Genomic DNA, 20,197 nt, shown 5'->3' with positions numbered 1-20,197 from the left:
TGGGATAAAAACAAGCCAGCACTGGCTTGCCCATATTCACACAGGAAATGTCAAGCTCTGTGCCTTAACCAGAAGACTAACCTTTCTCTCAGGGAAGTATTGAGTAGAAATAAGACTCTTTCATGTGCACAAGGATTCCTCACACAAGGGAGGGTTCTTGTAACAACAGTGTCAAGGTTTTTTAATTTGCCTTTCCTGGCTATACTTACTATTTTGAAACATCAGAGACTGATTCAGAAAGATTGGAGAAAACCTGGGTATACGTCTGGTCCCTCTTAGCCCCAAGAGCGAACAATGAACAAAAAAAAAAAACAGCACAAACAAAGACTTCCCTCCACCAAGATTTGAAAGTATCTTGTCCCCCCATTGGTCCTCTAGTCTGGTGTCAGTCAGGTTTACTGAGCTTCTTAACCCTTTACAGGTAAAAGAGACATTAACCCTTAATCATCTGTTTATGACAAACAGACACTAAAATAAAACAAAAACTTAAGGTGCAATCCAGATAGCAGTGAATTCAAATGTAAAATCCCATTTAATGGGACCAAGATTTTACCCCTGCTGTTTTGAGAGAAAACTGTCCTTTTCATTACAGGACAAAATCCAATCACAGAACAGTCTCCTGTGTCACAGCAACATTCTAAGGGCTTGTCTATTCTTGAAAGTTATTTTGGTTTAAAATAAGGTGTGAATTTAAAGTGCAATAGCTAGCTGTTCTGCAATATCAATTCCAGTAAATCTCCCTTGTAGCCAAGCCCTAGGATATTTCCTACTGGCAGCAAGGGATCTGGATTTCAAACAGTTGCTACAGAAGCCCTGGACAAGCCAGTTGTCAGTGAGAAATATTTGTTAGTTTGCAATATTCCTCTATAACAACAATAACTGCTTATTATCTGGTTTGCTAAATTTTAAGTGAAGTAGGAGCATGCCATTGACTGTACTGTACCAGGCAAGTTAACTGTGTATCACATTAACCAATCAGGATTTTGTTAATAAAAACTTCTAAAAGTTTAATTTACAAATTCCAAAAATAACTTTTTTTTTAAAAAATTCAATTTCTGTTGCAAATCGTTCCTGCCTGCTTCAGTCTGTATAGGGTGAAACTCTCCCTCTTCCTGAGGCCTGAGGTTAACAACAAGAAATTAACAATAAATTTCAGTACAAATCTTCTCCCCCGGCTTGGCAGTTCTCAGGGCTCTCCCTATAGGAATTCTCTGTCCCAAGCCATACATCCTTCTGTCTAAAGAACCACTCCTATTTCCTTTACCTCCAGAGTGGAGTTAACAAGCCACACACAGCAGTGACATAGTGTCAACAGAGATAAATTAGCATCAGGACAAGGGAAAAACTGTGCTGCCTGCTTATATCCAAATCATTAATGAGAGCATGAGACATTATTTTATAAATGTCCAACTGACTCAAGGCTTTAACCAACTTCATCAGTAGCTTACAGCCTCTGCGAGAAAACATACTTGGCTACACATAGGAATAGGATGACGACTGACTTTTAGTATTCAGTTGAATAAATAAAGTTTTATCTTAATATTAATCAAATATCATATAAAATAGTGCCTTTGTTGGAAATAGAGTAGCTGTCTACTCCTCCTTCTCATGACACAGCCTTTTCATTGGGATAGGCAGGTAGCCCACTTCATCCTACCCCCTTTGGAAGCAGCCAGCTGTAGCCTCTTCACTGGCTCCTACCACTGTACTTCACAGAACACCACCTTTCTGCAACTCCACAAGATCCAGTGTTTGAAAATTATGGTACATTCTGGGACATAAATACCGGAGAAGCCCAGAGCTCACGGAAATATCGAAGCATGGCAGGATCTACTGGCTAGTCTTTTAATCCAAAATGTCTGTGCTAGCTGAACAATAGATTTGAATGAACAGAAGTATGGCAAGCAAAACCCAGTCACCATCACCAAAAACACAACAGGTAATAGCAAAGGGAGAAAGTTAAAACTCTGTTAGTAGCCAGGAGGAGCACTTCTGGGGTTTTGATCACCATTTTTTAACATAATAGATTTCGGTGGACAAACTTTTTGGCCCCAGGGCCACGTCGGGATTGCACAACTGTATGGAAGGCTGGGTATGGAGGGCTGTGCCTCCCCAGACAGCCTGGCACCCGACCCCTTTCCATCCCCTCCCACTTCCCATCCCCTGACTGCCCCCCTCAGAGCCCCCAACCATCCAACCCGTCCCACTCCTTGTCCCCTAACCACCACCTCTTGGGACCACCGCCCCCTGTCCAACCCTCCTGCTCCCTGTCCCCTGGCTGCTCCAACCCCTGTCCACACCCACACCCGCCCAACAGTCCCCCCCCAGGACTCCTACCCCCTAGCCAACTGCCCTCTGCTCCTCGTCCTCTGATCACCCCCTCCCGGGATCCCACCCCTCCTGCTCCCTGTTCCCTGACTGCCCTCCCGACCCCAATCCACATCTCTGGCCCCTGACAGGCCCCCAACAGGCCCTCTGGGACTCTCACTCCCAACCCTTCCTGTTCCCCATCCCCTGACCACCCCCCCAGAACCTCCATCTCATCCAATCTCCCACTCCTCCCTTACTGCCCCCCAAGACACCCTGCTCCCTTGCCCAACCCCCTCACTCCCAGCCCCCTTACCAGCAGCAGGAGCACACAGCCACGACACCCAGCCAGAGCCAGCTGCACTCCCCACGCTGCCCAGCAGGAGCGGCAGTCCAGGAAACGGCCCAGCTGCAGGGGAGGGGGCACAGCAGGGAAGGGACCGGGGACTAGGCTCCCTGGCCGGGAGCTCAGGAGCTGGGCAGGATGGTCCCGGGGGCTGGATGTGGCCTGCAGGCTGTAGTTTGCCCATGTCTGTAATAGTTTTTTCTTGATATGATAATCCTGCTCATGCCTGTGGGCTGGTAATTTTGTTAATTATAAATTATCTGTCAACCCTGTGATTTATGCCAGCTTTTGTCTTTGCTTAAGATGCAGTACAAATAAGTCCTAAAATTTAAATAACTGGTGATTATTGAAAACTGAATTTATTTCAGACTGAAAATCTGCATAGATGCTGTGTTTGCACAACATCTAAATCCTTGTCTGCCAGTTACCCCGGGGCACGTTTCTACTCTTCATCTTTTCTAAAACTGTGTGTGGTTTTTTTTTGTTGTTTTTTTTTTTTAGGTGAAATAAAGTAAAATTTGAAATAGAAAGTCATAGTGATTTTGTAGCATGATTAAGAGACAGAGTGTGTTTGCATTATGTTAGGCAATATATAGTTAAACAATAAGTGACAGTCCCTGCCGCCCAAAGAAGTTGTTTTAATAGATAAGATATAACAGACGGATGAGACAAACTAGAGGATAGGCAAGATTGGGAGATTGAAGGTTACTTGAGCATAGACTTAAGAAAATAGTGTGGGATTTTTGAACGCAGCCAGCACTGGCTTAACTTTGCTCCTGTTCAAGATTAAGTTCCACTCTAAATAATATGCAAAACACTATGGAATGTAAATTTATTTAAGTGGTTTTGCAATACATGTAATTAGCTTCTAAATAGTTTGGGCCAGGGACCAGCTTCCACCATATGTTTGTACAGACTCTACAACACTGAGGGCTGAGATTTTATTGGGCACTACTTTAGTTCAAATAAATAAATAAATGCATATAATTATAAATTATTGTTCTTCATTCTGATCAGGCATACTAATAAAAACTCCCTTGGAAACATCTGCTATACAGTTTATCATTTCATGCATTTATCATTAATTTTATTGTTCAAAACTGAAGATAAAAGAAGAATAATCAAATGTTTGATATCAGATGATAAAATTCACCCTGGTACACAAGGCCCTCTGCACCACTTAAGCTTTAAAAAGAAGGTGTTCACTAAGAATGTGGGCAGACAGCTGTGAACCATATTGTACTACAGAAAGGGCTGCCAGCCTTCCTGGCTGGCAGGAGACTGGAGAATGGGAGTGAGGGGGAGGTGGAAGAGGATGGGCCACACACCCTTTGTAGGATACTTCAGTATTCATGGGCTCATGGCAGCCCTCCTTAGAGAAGAGGGCTTTGACTGATCAATCCTGAGACTTCTAACAAGCACTCAACAGAATTTTATACTGCAGAATGTTCAATGAAACTTTTCATGATCAGCCTCTGCAGCAGGGTCTGTGACTGTACTGAAATCAGTAGAGTTATATTGGTGTAAAACCAATGTGAAATCAAAATCAAGCCCAAGATCTTCAGCTAGCAGAGGACAGCAGGATAATGTCTCTGTTGTGCCATCTAGTGGGTAATACTGGGAAATCTGAATATTTCAACGGTAAGAAAAACAAGCAATACAAATAGCAGCATAAAAATAATTGCTAATCAAAATGAAATATTAAACCCACAATCAGCATGCATACAGAATTTATGTAGCGTATGATAGCACCGATACATGGGAGTGCCATTTTTATTGTTTTTTATCTATGAAAATATCAAAAAGCACCTATCCCTGCTCAACTGAATTCCAAATAGCTGGCATAAAGATCTCACCTAAGACCTGCTAATCTACTTTGTTCCACCTCTGGGATGACTCCCATCTGGCATGCTTTAATAAATGCAGTAACTCCTCACTGAAAGTCATCCCGGTTAATGTTGTTTTGTTGTTACATTGCTGATCAATTAGGGAACATACTCATTTAAAGTTGTGCAATGCTCCACTATTACCTTGTTTGGTTGCCTGCTTTCTCCACAGCTGGCAGTGTCCCTAAGCTCCCCTCTCCCCACAGCGCCTCCTGCCTGCCAGCTGACCCTGCGGATCAGTGCCTTCCCCTCCTCCCCCCATCTCCTGCCTGCGGCAATCGGCTGGCTCTTACCATTTAGGAGGCAGGAGGGAGAGGGGAAGAGCGACGACTCAGCACACAGGCTCCCCCTCCCTTCTGAACACTGAAAACCAGCTGATTGCCCCCAGCAGGAGGTTGGGGGGGGGAGTAGGGTGACCAGATGTCCCTATTTTATAGGGACAGTCCTGATTTTTTGGGCTTTTTCTTACATAGGCTCCTATTACCCCCCATCCCCGTCCCGATTTTTCACACTTGCTGTCTGGTCACCCTAGGGGGAGGGAGGGGGGCCTGTGCACCAAGTCCTACCTCCTCCCTCTCCCTCCTGCCCCCTAAATGCCGCAAGCCAGCTGATTGCTCTAGGCAGGAGGCGGGGAGGAGGAAGGAGGAACCTGCACTCCAAGTCCTCGCTCCTCTCCCTGCCTCGTAAACACAGCAAGCCAGCTGATTGCCCCCGGCAGGAGGGAGGGGGGAGGAGCGAAGACTCAGTGCACCTCCCCCCTCCCTCCCCTGCCTCCTGCCTGCCGCAATCAGCTCTCTTGCAGGGTTCAGAAGGGAGAGGAGGGAGGGAGGAGGAGCAAGGGTGCAGTGTGCAAAGTAAAGGGGGAGGAGGTGTGGGGGAGAAGAGGTGGGTCAAGGGTGGGAGCTTGGGGGATGGGGTGGAGTGTATGGGCCGAGGTTTGAGTCTCCTGCCCCTGGCAAAGTCAGTGCCTGTGCTTGCAAGAACAGCATGAGGAGCATCCAAACAATCCACCCTCAGCCAAGCTTCATACTCAGTGATGATTGTAGTATTAAATTGTATCTTTAAAATTGTATAAAACTTATACCTCTATTAAATTGCTTGTTTAATACAGGTATAAGTTTGAAACAATTTTAAATTGCTTGTTTAAAATGTATATAATGCCTTTTGTCTGGCAAAAAAAAAATTCCCTGGAACCTAACCCCTCCCCATTTACATTAATTCTTATGGGGAAATTGGATTAGCTTAACATTGTTTCACTTAAAGTCGCATTTTTGAGGAACATAACTACAAAGTTAAGTGAGGCGTTACTGTATGACTAAACACTATCACATTATTTGAAATTAATTGAAGAGAGGGCACCGTGTCTGAAACAGTCAATGAGCTGGAAGAGTGTTGTGGAATGAGTATTGATATTAGAACTTCAGCTAATGTTTTTTTCATTTGTTTGGGTTTTTCTTCTTCTAAATTTTTGAACTTTCTCTTGGTATTATTTGTAAAATCATAGAACTGGAAGGGACCTTGAGAGGACATCTATTCCAGTCCCCTTAACACAAGGCAGGACTAAGTATTATCTAGACCATCCCTGACAGGTGCTCTTAAAAATCCCCAGTGCTGGAAATTTCACAACCTCCCTAGGCAATTTATTCCAGTATTTAACCATTCTGACAGTCAGGAAGTTTTTCCTAATGTCCAACCTAAACAGCCCTTGCCGTAATTCAAGCCCATTGCTTCTTGTCCTATCCTCAGAGGTTAAGAAGAACAATTCTTCTCCCTCCTCCTTGTAACAAACTTTTATGTATTTGCAATTGTGTTGTGTATTGTATTATGTATACAGTATTCTATTGTGATAGAACCTAAGGGCTCCAAGCAGGGATCATGGCTTCACAGTGCTACTCACAAACACATAGCGAAAACCAGTGTCTGCACTGAAGAACTCAGAGGTTAAGTAACATCTATGTTACTCTGTCATATTTACATAAGCATAACATATATTTGGAAGGATTTTTCTCTTTTTTTTTTTATACAGCAGACATTAGACTCTGATTTCAGACTGTGAATGAACACTTTTAACTATTCTAAAAATTAAAAAGGCAGTGATGAGAATGTTAAGGTTCTTGATATCCCGACTAGGAAACAATAATAAAATTGTAGAACTGCCTAGAAGCCTAAGATGACTTGGAAGAGAAGACCGTGGGTGGAAACAACTGTCATTAAAAATTGAAAAGACAGCACTACCAGGCTCCTGCACTCAGTGTTCCCAGGTTCATGCTCTGCAGTCACAGTTTCACAGTAAGGAAGAGGAGTGCAAGACTGGAATGGTGAATACTCCACCTGCTTTCTTGTGCTTTCTGAGAGAACAGATACTATTAATTTAATACTAGATTAAAATATAGAACAATAATAGAGCAATGTCCATTGGTTGCAATTTTGTGACTGAGAAGATAAAATGATCCTCCAGAATTAAAGAAAGGCAAACAAAGAAAGATCAAAAATTAGTTATTCCATGAAATTCATCTCTATTTGTTAGGAAGCACTAACAATACTGAAAAAAGAAATGTTTTTCTATCCCTTTAAAACCTATATGATATCATTATTTATCAAATCAGTAATATAAATATTAATATTTTATACTTATATATTACTGTCAGCCAATGCCAAAAAGATTAAGGAAAGTGTTGGTCTTCTACTTAGCAGGGAAGGACAGATAATAACTAAAGACATTCAGAAAATTGATGTATTTAATGCCTATTTTGCATCAGGCCTCACTAAACAGGTTAATAGTGACCAGATACTCAACTCACTTAATATTAACAAGAGGGAAGGAACACAAGCCAAAGTAGGGAACGAAGAGGTTAAAGAATATTTAGATAAGTTAGATGTACTCAAGTTCATCTTAGATACTTAAGGAAGTAGCTGAAGCAATCTCAGAACCACTCGCAATTATCTTTGGGAAATCCTGGAAGATGAGTGAGGTCCCAGAAAACTGGAGAAGGGCAAACATAGTACTATATTTAAAGTGAGGAACAAAGAGGACCCAGGGAATTATAGACCAGTCAGTCTAACTCTGATACCTGGAAAGATATTGGTACAAATTAGGGCTGTAGCCTAATCACAGCTAATGCATGCAATTAATCATGATTAATTTTTAATTGCAATTAATTTTTTGAGTTAGTCACATTGTTAAACAATACAATACCAATTGAAATTTATTAAATATTTTGGATGTTATTCTAAATTTTCAAATATATTGACTTCTATTTCAGCACAGAATACAAAGTGTACAGTGCTCACTTTATATTATTTTTATTGCAAATGTTTGCACTGTAAAATGATAAACAAAAGAAAGCATTTTTCAAATCACCTCACACAAGTACTATAGTGCAATCTCTTTATCTTGAAAGTATAATTTACAAATGTAGAATTTTTTTTATTAAACTGCACTAAAACTGCACTAAAAAACAAAACAATGTAAAACTTTAGAGCCTACAAGTCCACTCAGTCCTACTTCTTGTTCAGCCAATTGCTAAGACACACAAGTTTGTTTACATTTATGGAAGATACTTCTGCCAGCTTCTTACTTACATCACCTGAAAGTGAGAGCAGGTGTTTGCATGGCACTTTTGTAGACGGCGTTGCAAGGTATTTACGTGCCAGATATGCTAAACATGCATTTGTCCCTTCAAGCTTCAGCCACCATTCCAGAGGACATGCTTCCATGCTGATGACATTCATTAACATAATAATGCATTAATTAGATTTGCGACTGAACTCCTTGAGGGAGAATTGTGTGTCCCTTCTCCTGTTTTACCCGCATTCTGCCATATATTCATGTTATAGCAGTTTCATATGATGAGCCTGCACATGTTTGTTTTAAGAACATTTTCACAGCAGATTTGACAAAACACAAAGAAGGTACCAATGTGATATTTCTAAAAATAGCTACAGCACTCAACCCAAGGTTTAAGAATCTGAAGTGCAGTCCAAAATCTGAGGGGGATGAGGTGTGGAGCATGCTTTCAGAAGTCTTAAAAGAGCAACACTCAGATGTGGAAACTACAGAACCCGAACCACCAAAAAAGAAAATCAACCTTCGACTGATAGCATCTGACTCAGATAATTAAAATGAACATGCATAGGTCTGCTCTGCTTTGGATCATTACCAAGCAGAACCATCATCAGCAAGGACACATGTCCTATGGAATGGTGGTTCAAGATGAAGGGACATATGAATCTTTAGCGCATCTGGCATGTAAATATCTTGCAACACCAGCTACAACAGTGCAGTGAGAACACCTATTCTCACTTTCAAGTGACATAGTGAACAAGAAACAAGCAGCATTAGCTTCTGCAAATTCTCACCAATCTTGTTTGTCTGAGCGATTGGCTGATATTGCACTGAGCAGACTTGTAGGCTCTAAAGTTTTACATTGTATTATTTTTGAATTCAGTTACTTTTTGCACATAATTCTACATTTGTAAGTTCAACTTTCATGATAAAGAGATTGCACTAGGGTACTTGTTTGAGGGTGAATTGAAAAATACTATTTCTTTTGTTTTTATAGTGCAAATATTTGAAATATAAAATAAATATAAAGTGAGCACTATACACTTTGTATTCTGTGTTGTAACTGAAATCAATATATTTGAAAATGTAGAAAACCGACAGATATTTTTAAAAATGATATTCTATTATTGTTTAACAGTGTGATTAATTGTGTGATTATCAAGAATAACTTTTTTAATCGCTTGACAGTCCTAGTACAAATTAGGAAACTATTAATTTGTAAGCTCCTAGAGGATGATGAGATAAGGAATAGGCAAAATGGATTTGTCAAGAAGAAAGCCTGGCAAATCAACCTAATTTCCTTCTCTGGCCTACTGGAGAAGAGGGAAGCAGTGGACATTATATATCTTAATTTTAGTAAGACTTTTGACACAATCCCACATGATGGTCTCGAAAACAAACTAGGAAAATGTAGTCTACGTAAAATTACTATACGGTGAGTTGAAAGGCCCTACTCAAAGGGTAGTTATCAATGGTTTGCTGTCAAACTAGGAGGGCATATCCAGTGAGGTTCCGTAAGGGTTATGCTTCGGTTCAGTACTATTCACCATTTTCATTAATGATTTGGAAAAGGGAGTGGAGGATATTCTTACAAAATTTCCTGATGACACCAAGCTAGGAGGAATTGCAAGCACTTTAGAGGACAGTATTAATATTCAATATGACTGACAAATTTGAGAATTGGTCTGAATTCTACAAGATGAAACTCAATAAAGACAAGTGCAAAGTATTTAACTTAGGAAGGAAAAATCAAATACACAACTACAAAATGCAGAGTTACAGACACCTTGGGAATGCAGGCTGTCCGTAACTCTGAAATGTTTGTAACTCTGAACAAAGCACAGTTTGGGCTCCAGATCCAGCAGCAGACACTCTAGGCCAGGATTCAGCGGCAGCTAAGCTCCCCACTGAGCCCTGGAACGAGTTTGCAACTTTGCACCCCTCCTCTGGCAGAGATGTGTGTGTGGGTGTGAGAGACAACAGCAGGTCCCCCTCCCAGCGGAGTTGGGTAAAAACAATGTGTCCCCCTCCTGGCTAGCAGAAGAAGGCTAAAAACAGCACATCATCCTGCTGGCAGGGCTTGGGGGAGGGGTGAAAGTAAGGCTTCAAAGAAGACGCTACCTCCACAGATGGGAGCAGTTCTCCCATTGACATAGGTAATCCACCTCCACAAGAGGTGGTAGCTAGGCTGATGAGAGAATTCTCCATCGACCTAGTGCTCTCCACACTGGGGGTGAGATCGCTTTAACTGCAGTAGAGCTCAGGGGTGTGGATTTTCATATCCCATAGCAATGGAATTCTACCGACATAAATTCGTAATATACACCAAGCCTTAGGGCCTGAACACCACTAAAGGATCAACCTACATTTCTGAGGAATTTATAAGCCCTGGAAAATATAGGTTTGGAATGGAAGCACCATCTCAACCATACTTCTCCACTTACTCAAACTGTTGGGTCCTGTCTTCCTTCATATCATATATGGCCTATAGCTCCTTTGCCCACACCAGCACAGCAGATGCATAGTCCTCCAGCAAATGGCCTATAGGGCAGATCAGAGCTTGTTCCATCAACTCTACATTTGCAGAAATCCATGGGGCAGGGGAACTTCTACTGCAGGCTGGGGATAGGCCAGAGGAGGGAGGGGGGATTTTGGCAGCCTGGCTGGGTGTAGTTAGGGAAATTCTGCTCCCTGGCTATTCCAAAGCCAGAAGGCCTATAGAAGCCATGGCAACAAGAGTGCAATTTAGTGCCCCCTAATTTGCACGAGGGTCTACACTGGACGACAGCAGAAACATTGGGATGACACAAGTTGCCTCAATCATTCCTCCATTCTTAGCACTAGAATGAGTTTGGCCCAGAGTGCAGAAAAATAGCAAAAATATGAGAGAAACTGAGAGAGAGACAAAGAAATAAAAATACCCCACTGCAAGATTAATAAAGGTGGGATAGATTTTCTTTAACACATATACCATTATCTATGACTTCAGATTCCTCAGTCAGTATTCCCGACAAAGCAATTTACAGTAATACTGAGATAACACGGGTTTGCTGTGGGAGCCAGTTAAATTTGCCTTCAAAAAATAAAGGAAGGTTCTGATAATGAGACTTAGTTCAAACATATGCATGACGGTATGTATTTAATTAAAGAACTGTCTTGTGATGAATCAAAGTAGATTGCTTAATGATGTTTTTTTTTCAGACTAAGTATCTGTCAGTGATTACACCCTTTACTAGGGGGATTTCAATGTATGGGATGATCACTAAATTTCCCTTGTGTTTGCTATTTTTCCCCTCACCCCATCCCTCATTTTTCAGAGGACAGCATGCAAGTACTTTCTCATTAACTTTGCTAAGACAACTCCAAGGATATAGCACTACTGAAAACAGGTGTCTCTTCTTGCCTTCTATTCACATTTTAATCCAGGGTTATATCTGAAGAAAAGCTTTTCAAAAGGTAAGGCATTAGAAGTCTATCCAATTAAAGTGAAGCCCGTGGGAGTTTTGCAATTGACTTAATAGAAATATCAGCCATCAAGGAAATTTAAATGTAAATAAGTAAAAACAAACTCTATATTATAGCACAGGAGAAACTTTTCAATTATTAAGTATATTTCTTACTTTTTTATTTCAGAATGCCATTGAAAACTGTAATTACAAAAGATATTTTGCTATGTTTTATTTACTGCCTATTTACATATACACTTTTAGTATATTGATGGATATAATACAACACTTTGGAATTATTGTCCATCCTTCATATCAGCTTTAATTCTCTTTTTCAGAAAGACTTAAAAACTGAAGAGCTTGACCAATCGATGCCACACCATCACCATTGGTATACAAATACAAACACTAAAAAGTTCAGAGTAGCTAACAAGAAAAGCACAACATGACTTCTGCGCTTCTTCAGAATGAAGGAGCACAATATTGCTTTGAGAATATTAATGGATCTTGCTATAAAACATCGTGGTCTTCTGGAATCCGGATAACTTTGTATGTTGTGCTTGGTTTGCTGACAATTCTTACACTAGGTGGAAACCTAATGGTAATGATTTCAATTGCTTATTTCAAACAGCTTCACTCTCCTACAAATATTTTGCTCGCCTCCTTGGCATGTGCTGATTTTTGTTTGGGTCTGACTGTGCTGCCCTTCAGCAGTATAAGATCTGTTGAAACGTGCTGGTATTTTGGGGAAACATTCTGTAGATTTCACAGTTGTTTAGATGCATCTTTTTGTTATTCATCAATATTTCACTTGTGCTTTATCTCTGTTGATCGCTACATTGCTGTTACTGATCCTTTAATTTACCCTCTCAAGTTCACAGTGCCAATTTCAGGCATGTTCATAGCTGTTGCCTGGACATTTTCAATACGATACAGTTTTTCTGTTGTCTTCACTGGGGCTAATGACAAAGGGATACACGAATTAGTAAATGCCCTCTCATGTGTAGGGAGCTGTCAACTTGTCTTCAACAAAACATCGGTGGTTGTATCCTCTCTCCTTTATTTCATACCTTTTTTTACAATGATAGCACTTTACAGCAAAATCTTTGCTGTGGCTAAACAATAAGCTAGAATGATAGAAATGATGAGCAACAACACCGAGCCATCTGGTAATTACAGTGACAGAGTTAGGAAAAGAGAGAGGAAAGCTACTAAAACTCTGGGTATAGCTGTGATTGCTTTTTTGGTGTGTTGGTTACCCTTTTTTATAAATGTAATAATTGATGCTTTTCTTGACTTCATAACTCCACCCCTTGTCTTTGACATTATGGTTTGGTTCACTTATTCCAACTCTGCCATTAATCCTTTGATTTACTCTGTCTTTTATCCTTGGTTTCGAAAAGCAATGAAAGTGATTGTGAGCTGTAAAATGCTCCGGCTTGACTGTTCAACAATGAATTTATTTACAGAATGAAAATTTATCCGATCCTGCGTAGAGCTACTCACCTCCCGTTTCACAGTCATTGTCCTTTTCATAAAATCTGGCTGTTTATTTCTTTTTCTGAATGAAATATTGTCATATTGATTGTATGCTTTGTATTACTTTTTATCATTGTGAAAAACTGGTTTATCACATGATATCAAGACAATTAATTTACAGATACTGTTAATTTAAAACTAGATTATGCTATGAAATAATAGACCAATGTCCATTGGCTGTTATTGTGTGACTAAGAAGATAAAATGCTCCTCCAGAATTAAACAAAGCCAAAAAAAGAAAGATCAAAAATATTTTTTTCCAGTGAAATTCTCTGTGTGTTAGGAAGTACTAACAATACTCGAAACAGATATGTTTTTCCATCCATTTAAACCCTAGACGGTATCATTTACCAAATCAGTAATATACAAGTATAAAATATTAATATTTATATTACTCTCAGCCTATGGGTATTCAAAATATTTACTTATACTACTGAATTAAGTCCCCCAACATCCATATGGAATGGATATTATCTCATTTAATGGATAAGAAAATTGAATCTCAAAGGGAGAAGGACATTTAATTCTCTTAAGATCCTTTGAAAAACCCAAAGAAATTAAAGATCCAATCCTGCTACTTTTTAAATTGGTGTCAAAACTCCCATTGACTTTTAATGGGAGCAAGAATAAGCCAGCATTGACTTGCCCATATTTACACAGGGAAACGTCCAGCTCTGTGCCTTAACCAGAAGACCAACCTTTCTCTCAGGGAAGTATTGAGTAGAAATAAAACTCTTTCATGTGCACAAGGATTCCTCACACAAGGGAGGGTTCTAGTAATAACAAACACTAAAATAAAACAATAACCTAAGATGAAATCCAGATACCAGTGAATTCAATGGTAAAACTCCCATTTAATGGGACCACGATTTTACCCCTGCTGTTTTGAGAGAAAACTGTCCTTTCCATTACACGAAAAAATCCAATCACAGAACAGTCTCCTGTGTCACAGCAACATTCTAAGGGCTTGTCTATTCTTGAAAGTTATTTTGGTTTAAAATAAGGTGTGAATTTAAAGTGCAATAGCTAGCTGTTCTGCAATATCAGTTCCAGTAAATCTCCCTTGTAGCCAAGCCCTAAGATATTTCCTACTGGCGGCAAGGGATCTGGATTTCAAATAGTTGCTACAGAAGCCCTGGACAAGCCAGTTGTCAATGAGAAATATCTGTTAGTTTGCAATATAACAACAATAACTGCTTATTACCTGGTTTGCTAAATTTTAAGTGAAGTAGGAGCATGCCATGGACTGTACTGTACCAGGCAAGTTAACTGTGTATCACATTAACCAATCAGGATTTTGTTAATAAAAACTTCTAAAAGTTTAATTTACAAATTCCAAAAATAACTTTTTTTAAAAAAAATTCAATTTCTGTCGCAAATCTTCCCTGCCTGCTTCAGTCTGTATAGGGTGAAAGGCTCCCTCTTTCAGTACAAACCTTCTCCCCCCACTTGGCAGTTCTCAGGGTGCTCCCGGTAGGAATTATCTGTCCCAAGCCATACAGCCCTCTGCCTAAAGAGCCGCTCCTACTTCCTTTACTCTCACAGTAGAGATAACAAGCCACACACAACAGTGACATGGTGTGAGCAGAGATAAATTAGCATCAGGACAAGGGAAAAACTGTGCTGCCTGCTTATATCCAAATCATTAATGAGAGCATAAGACATTATTTTATAAATGTCCAACTGACTCAAGGCTTTAACCAACTTCATCAGTGGCTTACAGCCTCTGTGAGAAAACGTACTTGGCTACGCATAGGAATAGGATGACGACTGACTTTTAGTATTCAGTGTATTAAATAATATCTATTCCCCCTCTCATGGCACAGCCTTTTGTCTAGGATAGGCAGGTATACCACTTCATCCTGCCCCCTTTGGAAGCAGCCACCTGTAGCCTCTTCACTGGTTTCTACCCCTGTAGCTCACAGAAGTGCAGAACACCACTCTTCTGCAACTTCACAGGTAAATCTTGCAAGATCCAGTATTTGAAAACTATAGTACATTCTGAGACATAAATACTGGGGAAGCCCAGAGCTCAGGGAAATATCCATGCAGCCACAATGTCAGGATCCACTGACTATTCCTTTATTTCAAAATGTTTGTGCTAGTTGAACAATAGACTTGAATTAGCGGAAGTATAACAAGCAAAATCCAGTCACGATCACAAAAAACATACAGGTAATAGTGAAAGGAGAGAAAAGTAAAGCTCTGTTGGTATCCAGGGGAGATTTTCTCTAGTTTTGACCACCATTTTTAACATAATAGATGTATTTTCTTGATCTGACAGTCCTGCTGATGCTTGTGGGCTGGTAATTTTGTTAATTATAAATTCTCTGTGAGCTCTGTGATTTATGCCAGCTTTTATCTTTGTTTAAGATGCAGTGCAAATAACTCCTAAAATGTAAATAACTGATGATTGTTCAAAACTGAATTTATTCCAGACTGAAAATCTGCCTAGATGCTGTGTTTGTACAACATCTAAATCCTTGCCTGCCAGTTACCTTTGGGGCACGTTTCTACTCTTCATCTCTTCTAAAACTGTGTGTGTTTTTTCCTTTTTTCCAGATGAAATAAAGTAAAAGTGAAATATAAAGTCGTAGTGATTTTGTAGCATGATTAAGAAAAATTAGAAGCCTTAGACAGAGTGGCGCTGCATTGTGGTAGGCACTATGCAGTCAAACAGTAAGTGACAGTTCCTGCCAGCCCAAAGAACTTGTGCTTTCATAGATACGATATAACAGATGGATGAGACAAACTAGAGGATGGGCAAGGTAGGGAGATTGAAGGATACTTGAGCATAGACTTAAGAAGGTACTGTGGGATTTTCGAACACAGCCAGCACTGGCCTAACTCTGCTCCTGTTGAAGATTAAGTCCCACTCTAAATAATATGCAAAACACTATGGAGTATAAATTTGTTTAGGTGTTTTTGCAATACATGTAATTAGCTTCTGAACAGTTTGGGACCAGCGACCAGCTCCCACCATATGTTTGTGCAGACCCTAGCACACTGGGGCTGAGATTTCATTAGGCACTACTTTAATACAAATAAATAAATAAATATATAATAATAAATTACTGTTATTCATTCTGATGAGCCACACAAATAAAAACTGACTTGGAAACATCAGTTTATCATTTCATACATGTATTAGTTTTATTGTTCAAAACTTAAGATAAAAGAAGCGTAATTAGAGGATAAAATTCACGCTGGTACACAAGGCCCTCTGTATCACTTAAGCTCTATAAAGAAAGCGTTCACTACGAATGTGGGCAAACAGCTGTGAACCATATGTACTACAGAAAGAGCAGCCACCTTCCTGGCTAGCAAGAGATTTTAGAATTGGTGGGAGGGGGAGTGGAAGTTGATGGGCCACACCCCCTTGTATGATACTTCAGTATTCATGGGCCAATGGCAGCCCTCCTTGGAGAAGAGGGCTATGACTGATCAATCCTGAGACCTCTAACAAAGGCTCAGAGTTTTATATGTAGAATGTTCAATGAAACTTTACATGCCCAGGCTGTGCAGCAGGGTCTGATCAGTTCAACAGCACATTACTCTGTTTCCAGTTCACTTTCTGAACACCGTACACTGTATGGAATAATCCTCCTTATTTCAGGCACTGAGAAAGACACACCTCTTCCTGAAGCCTTTCCCACAATAAGAAGGAATACAGAATGGCCTGGGGTCTGTATTTCAGAGATGCTGAGTACCCACACCTTCCATTCACTTCAAAAAGAATTTTGGGGACCAGTACCTCTGAAAATCAGCCACCTCCTTGTTTTTCCTCTTATTCCCCTTAGTTTTCCTCTGCCTAATATAGGCACATGAACATGATTTTGCCTCAAGAGGAGCAGCGAAGATGGTACATAATCAGACAGTTATTTAACCCTGAACTCAGCACCCAAATGCTACAGGGCTGGAAGCTCTAGCAATAAATAGATGAGACAGTCTGACAGATAATATTGCTTAGAAACATTTATCTTTCCCCTTTCTTGGGGCGATTGGGTTTGTATTGTGATCTACCTCTCCTCGGGGCCGATGGGGGGTAGAGGGGGAAGCCGGTAAAAATTACCTGGGCCCAGCAGTCTGGAAGGGGGCCCGGGGCCCAGCTTCCCTGGCTTCGGCAACACTGTTTAGCCGGTCTGCCCTTGCTGGGGGGCCTGAAAAATTTTTTTCACCAGGGCCCAAAGCCGGTCTCGGCGGCCCTGCCTTTCCTCTCATCCTCTGACATTGTTCTGGCAACAACAATTGGTTACAAGGAAGAATACTATCAGTTAAATATTTCATGTATTTTTATCAGTCTTGTAACGTAAAATAGCTGCTGAAGATGAGGAGAAGCCAGCACCATGTGCTCACTCAGAAGATCTCCTTGGGCCACCGACAGCCTGGAAACCACAGTTTGGGAACCTCTGCTTTATAGCACAGGCATTACACACTACTATGAGAAGACATTAAAAGTAGACAGAGCTGTCCATATGCTGTGAATCAAAGTAAATTGTCCCTCAAGTTCCTAAGTATCTTCTCTGAAAAGGACATTTTTGATCAAAAATACAAATCCAAAACAAAATACTGGGAGTATATTGCTTTGAGAGAAGGGGTTCTGATCTCAGCTGAGTCTGTGAATCAGAAGTGACAGTACTGATTTCAGTACAGTTATATTGGTGTAAAACCAATGTGAGATCAAAATGAAGCCCAAGATCTTCAGCTAGCAGAGGAGAGCAGTATAACATCACTGTTGTGCCATCTAGTGGATAATACTGGATTATCCTGAATATTTCAACTGTAAGAAAAAACAAACAATATAAATAGCGGCATTAAAATCATGGCTAAACAAAATGAAATATTAAACCCATAATCAGCTTGCATACAGAATTTATGTAATGTATGATAGTATTTTTATTTTTAATGTATAAAAATATCAAAAAGCACCTACCTCTGCTCTCTTGAATTCCAAATAGCTGGCATAAAGACCTCACCTAAGCCCTGCCAGTCTACTTTGTTCCACCTCTGAGATGACTCCTCACTGGCATGCTTTAATAACTATGACTAAACACTATTACATTGTTTAAATTAATTGAAGAGTAGGCACAGTGTCTGAAACAGCCAACCAAATGGAAGAGTGTTGTGGAATGAGTATTGATATCAGAACTTCAGCTAATGTTCCTTCCTTTGTCTGAGGTTTTCTTCTAAGTTTTTTAACTTCCTCTTAGTATTATCACATTGTGGTAGCACCTAAGGGCTCCAGGCAGGGATCAAGGCTCCACAGTGCTAGGCACAAACACAACAAAAAAGAACAGTCTCTGCCTTGAAGTGCTCACAGGTTAAGTAACAGCTGTCACTCTGCTGTATTTACATAACAACAACATATTTGGAAGGGTTTTTCTCATCTTTTGATAAAAGAGACAATATACTCTAATTTCAGACTCTGAATGAACACTTTATTCTAAAAATGAAAAAGGCAATGATGAGAATATTAAGATTATTGATATCCCCATTAGGAAACAATAATAAAATTGTAAAACTGCCTAGAAGCCTAGGTTGACTGGGAAGCTAAGACAGTGGGTGGAAACAACTCTCATTAAATATTGGAGACAGGAGAGGGTGGAGGTCTGAACTGCTTTGCTAACTACCACGCTCCAGGACCCATCCTGCTGGGTTTCCAGGCTCATGCTCTGCAGTCACAGCTCCACAGTAAGGCCAGGTCCACACTACAGCGTTAAATCGATTTAAACAGTGTTAAATCGATTTAACGCTGTAACCGTCCGCACTACAAGGCACTTAAAATCGATTTAAGGGGTCTTAAAATCGATTTCTGTACTCTAGCTAAACGAAAGGAGTAACCCTAAAATCGATATTACTAAATCGATTTAGGGTTAGTGTGGACGGAAATCGAAGTTATTGGTCCTATTCTTTTACTGAGCTACCCAGAGTGCACCGCTCCGGAAATCGATGGTACCCTGGGACCATGGACGCACACCACCGAAGTAATGTGCCCTAGTGTGGATGCGTAAAATCTATTTTATAAAACCTGTTTTATAAAATCGATTTTACTAATATCGATTTAAAGCTGTAGTGTGGACGTAGGCTAAGAGAAGTGCAGGGCTGGAATGGTGAATAGTCTGCCTGCTTTCTTAGGGAACAGAGTCCAACTGTATAGAAAGATTCCAAAACTGGAGACTAAGATAATTTGTTCACCCTTTGGGAAAGAGAACATGTGTGTGTAGAATCTGAGTTCTCTTAAGGTGTGGCCCCCTCTTGTTGTGGAGGGTTCTGGGAGGGCATGTGGACAGGCTCCTCTATCTGCTTGCAGTTGAGATCTATATTGGCAATTATTGGGACAGGAAAGGAATTGGATTTTCTCCCCCTTTCTTCTGGGGTTTGGATTTGCTTGTGAGGGTCTCTAAGATAGCTGGGGGCTGGTACTTCTCTTCCTTTCCTCCTGGGCATTAGCACCATTAGGAGCTCTTTAATGACCTGAAATTCAAAAAGAAATCCTACAAAGAGAAGAAACATGAATTGCTAAGGAGGAAAGAACAGTATAAACATGTAGGGACAAAATCAGAAAGACTCTGGCACAAAGTGAGTTACACGTAGCAAGGGACATATAAGACAATAAGAAGAGGGTCTTTAAATACATTAGGCGAAAGAGAAAGGAAAATGTTGGTCTTCTACTTAGCAGGGAAGGAAGTGGAGAGGGCATTGAGAGGTCGAAGAATGGGGTCATCTTCTCTTTGGTACTAATTGTCCCATTTTGGGAGGTCCCTGTGGGGAGAGCAGTAAAGGTACCTCTTTCCTGATTCTGGCACCCTTCTCTTCCTGGGAACTGGCTCCATCTATGGATGAGCATCTGCTCCTTTCTTCCTGTACTCTGAATTCCCACCTGGGAAGGGCCTTTGGAAGGACAGTGAAAACAACACAGGAATGACCTTACTGGAGTAGATCAAGAGTCTATCCCAGATGTGGGGAAACTATGATCCGCATGCCACACCCACAGGACCGTCCTGCCCAGCCCGAGCTACCGGTCGGGGAGCCTAGTCTCTGGCCCCTCCCCTGCTGTGCCCCCTCCTCCGCAGCCAGGCTGCGGTCTGGCCCGCTGCTCCCACTGGGC

The 20,197-nt window shown here is 40.7% G+C and overlaps 1 protein-coding gene across 1 annotated transcript; it reads left to right on the top strand.

The window, feature by feature from the left end:
* Window positions 1–11,940: 11,940 nt before the first annotated feature.
* On the top strand, window positions 11,941–13,024 carry LOC115647521 (trace amine-associated receptor 7a-like). Its single transcript, XM_030554245.1, is given in 1 exon segment — window positions 11,941–13,024. A coding segment is annotated over 1 exon segment (1,029 nt). The 5' UTR covers window positions 11,941–11,995.
* The last annotated feature ends 7,173 nt before the right edge of the window (window positions 13,025–20,197 follow it).

The sequence above is a fragment of the Gopherus evgoodei genome, chromosome 3 (assembly GCF_007399415.2).
Source record: "Gopherus evgoodei ecotype Sinaloan lineage chromosome 3, rGopEvg1_v1.p, whole genome shotgun sequence".
NCBI classification, from domain to species: Eukaryota; Metazoa; Chordata; order Testudines; family Testudinidae; genus Gopherus; species Gopherus evgoodei.
This window is presented reverse-complemented; position numbering and strand designations above follow the sequence as displayed.